The following is a 3417-nucleotide window of genomic DNA, read 5'->3' on the forward strand; positions in this document are numbered from 1 at the left end:
CTCATCTCTAAAGTATTGACAAACAGGCTCAAACCTCTCCTCCCTCTTCTCATCTCGCCGGAGCAAACTGGATACATAGAAGGACGTCAGATAATGGATGGAATTATTCTTTCAAATGAAGTAATCCACTCTCTGAAGCTTCTGAAAAAGCCAGGTATGATTCTAAAGCTTGATCTCTCTAAAGCTTTTGACAAACTTAGCTGGAACTATATTCATCAGATGTTATTGGCTTTTGGCTTCAATGCCACTTGGACAAGATGGATCATGAATCTCATCTCCTCTCCCTGTTTTTCGGTCCTGCTCAATGGCTCCCCCTCTTCGCCCTTCCGCCCCTCACGTGGTATTCATCAAGGGGATCCCCTATCCCCCTTCCTTTTTGTCCTCATGGCAGAAGGGCTCAGTCGTCTGCTTCACTCTGCCGTATCCTCTCAAGCTCTAAAGGGCATTTCTCTCCATGGTCTTCATCCCTTATCCCATCAACAGTTTGTAGACGATACGATGCTTTTTGGCCACCCCTCATCTCAAGAGGCAAAAGCCTTCAAAGATCTGCTCTCTCTCTTCTCTGAAGCCTCTGGTACCTCTATCAATGCCTCCAAATCCCAACTCTTCTTTTTTAACACCCCAGCCACCACTCAAAGGAACATCGCTCGTATTATGGGATTCTCTACAGCAGCGCTACCCTCGAAATACCTGGGGGCTCCTTTGTTGGACTCAGCCATAAAACACGCCTCCTGGAGGACTCTTCTCGACAAATTGGATTCAAGGCTCTCATCCTGGACTTTCCGCTCTCTCAATATGGCCGGCAGACTCATTTTGATCAAATCTGTTCTCCAGGCCATGCCTCTGTATCTTTTTTCTATTCTGGCAGTGCCAAAATGGGTCCTTAAGGCAATCCGCAATCTACAGAGAAACTTTTTGTGGGGATCTTCTGGTCTCAATAGGAAATGGGCTCTTGTTAATTGGAAGGAGGTCTGCCAGCCAAAATCAGAGGGTGGGCTCGGATTAAGGGATCCTCTCCAAAGCAACAACACAATGGGTGCCCGTATTTGGTGGAATTGGATCTCCAAACCACAAATACCCTGGGCGCGGCTATGGCAAGCAAAATATGCACCAGGAAGTCAAGGGAACGACCTCATAAGAATTAGCACTACAACACCAGGCTCTTTGATATGGAATGCTGCCAAGCTCCACAGCGCCTTCATTCAAGAGCATAGCTTCTGGGAAATTCATTCAGGCACCACAGCTAGGTTCTGGGAGGACTCTTGGCAACAGCTCCCAAAACTAGCCTCTCTCTTCCACAAGCCAATCTGGCAGGTTTCTATGCAGCAAGAAAATCTCACCCATGTTCATCAATTCTGGCAGCAGCAAACACCCCAAGATTTTCAACTTTGGAAACCTGCTAGCACCTGGCAGGCCAATTGGCAAGGGGAAACCTTCACCGAGATCGATCAGGAGTTAAACCACAGAAGAATCAAATGCTCAGATCAGCAGGACAAACTGCGATGGGGACATACACCAAGGGGAATGTTTACCACCAAGGAAGCTTACCAGCTTCACTACTCAGCCATTCAGACAGACAAGGATCAGCTCTGGGAACGGGTCTGGAAACCAGGAATATGGCCTAAGGTCTCCACCTTTCTTTAGATCTTAAGCAAGAGGCATATCCTCACCTGGGGCAATCTGCAAAAAAGGGGATTCATTGGCCCATCGAGATGTCCCAATTGCAATCTCAACTCTGAATCCATCACGCATCTCATGGAGACTTATCCTCTAGCTACTCAGTTATGGGAGAAAATTTAACAATGCAATTATAGATCGGGAGAACGGATGGGATATATAACAGACACCATTAGAAAATGGCCAAAGCACCCTTTTCAAAGCCCTCTTCTAAACTCTCTGTGGACTCTAATCCCAGGCTTTCTCTACTGGATTCTTTGGAAGGAAAGGAATAGTAGAATTTTTAACAATATTAGCAGGCCAATTGATACTCTGTGGCTTCTTCTGAAGCAAAATCTCCAAGAAACTCTAGCTATCAAACGCTGGCAAGACACGGATCTGCCAGAATCACCTCAAGAACGCCTCATCATGAATGCCTGGAATTTGGACTTGTCCTTTTTGGCCCATGTCAAAGCTCGTCCTCCAATTAGTTCTGCCTCTCCTCTCACTTGGTCTCCTCCAGCATCCAACTCATACAAATTGAATTTTGATGGGGTAGCCAAGGGCAATCCTCGGCCGATGGGCTTTGGGGGGGTCTTCAAAAACGATGTGGGCACAACATTGCATGTCTACTATCGAACCATTGGCAAAGATACCAACAACGCTGCTGAATTGGAAGGACTGTGGAAGGGGATTTGCATTGCAGATCAAAAAAACTTCTTCCCTTTAGAGATCGAGGGAGACTCCCTTATCCTAATAACAACAGCCACCAGGATTCAAGCAGGTACCTCAGCAGCCAAGATAGCTTCTAGCTGGAGGCTGCTCAGCAGATTGGAACTTTTGGAGGATCGGCTACGCAATCTCCAAAGCATCACCTTCAAGCATGTAAGACGCAGTGCCAACAAAGTAGCAGATAGACTGGCTAATCAAGGGGTTAACCAGCAGATTCCTTATTTCTTAGGACCTCTCGGCGACTCAGATGATGAACAACTCAAACAGGAATGCACTACTCTGGTGCAACAAGACTACTCGCTCCCGGATGCGGGTGATTGACAGCTATAAGGGTACGTTGGAGGCGCGCAAGACGGGCAAGTGGCAGCCCATCTGCGTCAGGGGTATGAGTCATGGCCTGGATAACTGGCCTCGCACATATACATTAATGGCAGCATTAACTCTGCCTTCCCTGCTTCTGGTCATAGGCACGATGGCGCTCCGTTTCATTCTCATTGTTGCTGTTCTTTTGTTCACTTTCGGCTCCATCCAGGTCGCAGTCCTGGGCGATTCCCCGAGAGACAGTCCGCCTACCTGCTTCCTTTCGGCACTGGTGCATGCTGAGAATTCTTCACTGTTGGACTTGCTCTGCAGGGCTATATACGTCTTTACCCTCTCCGGTCTCCCTTTAGCTCCAGTTCCTAACGCTTACTGCTTTTCACGGGCTCAGTCTCCGGCTCTCTCTGTGCATTCGCCCCTCAGTCGTTTATCCGCCTTCCCTCCTCCGTTTAACAGTTCCCATCTCATAAAAATGCCGAAAGAAAGGCTGAGAATGATCAGCAGGCGCGGCGGTTCACGTGGTCGAGCCACCGCCCAGCACTCCTCCACCACTCTGGACCCCCCTGAAGATGCGTCGGTCTATCCAGCCACCAGAAGTGGCAGAGGCCGGGGTCGAGGGCATGATAGAGGCGATGCCTGTATGCATCACGTGCATCCCACTGCCCGCTACCGCATTCCCTGTTCACTGGCCAATTCCTCCTTCATCGTATC

At 48.7% G+C, this 3417-nt stretch overlaps 1 protein-coding gene across 1 annotated transcript; it reads left to right on the forward strand.

Annotated features, from left to right (window-relative positions):
- The first annotated feature begins 1827 nt into the window (after window positions 1–1827).
- Window positions 1828–2709, forward strand: LOC149205967 (uncharacterized). Its single transcript, XM_089397552.1, has one exon. It carries the CDS (start codon window positions 1828–1830, stop codon window positions 2707–2709), a length of 882 nt encoding a protein of 293 aa, XP_089253678.1.
- The last annotated feature ends 708 nt before the right edge of the window (window positions 2710–3417 follow it).

Source organism: Pinus tabuliformis, chromosome 1_2 (assembly GCF_031772625.1).
Source record: "Pinus tabuliformis cultivar Carrire ecotype Pingquan chromosome 1_2, CPIR1, whole genome shotgun sequence".
In the NCBI taxonomy this organism is placed as follows: domain Eukaryota; kingdom Viridiplantae; phylum Streptophyta; class Pinopsida; order Pinales; family Pinaceae; genus Pinus; species Pinus tabuliformis.

Coding starts and splice junctions, on each gene's coding strand:
- LOC149205967 (XM_089397552.1), top strand. CDS start 1,828: ATGGGATATATAACAGACACCATTAGAAAATGGCCAAAGCACCCTTTT.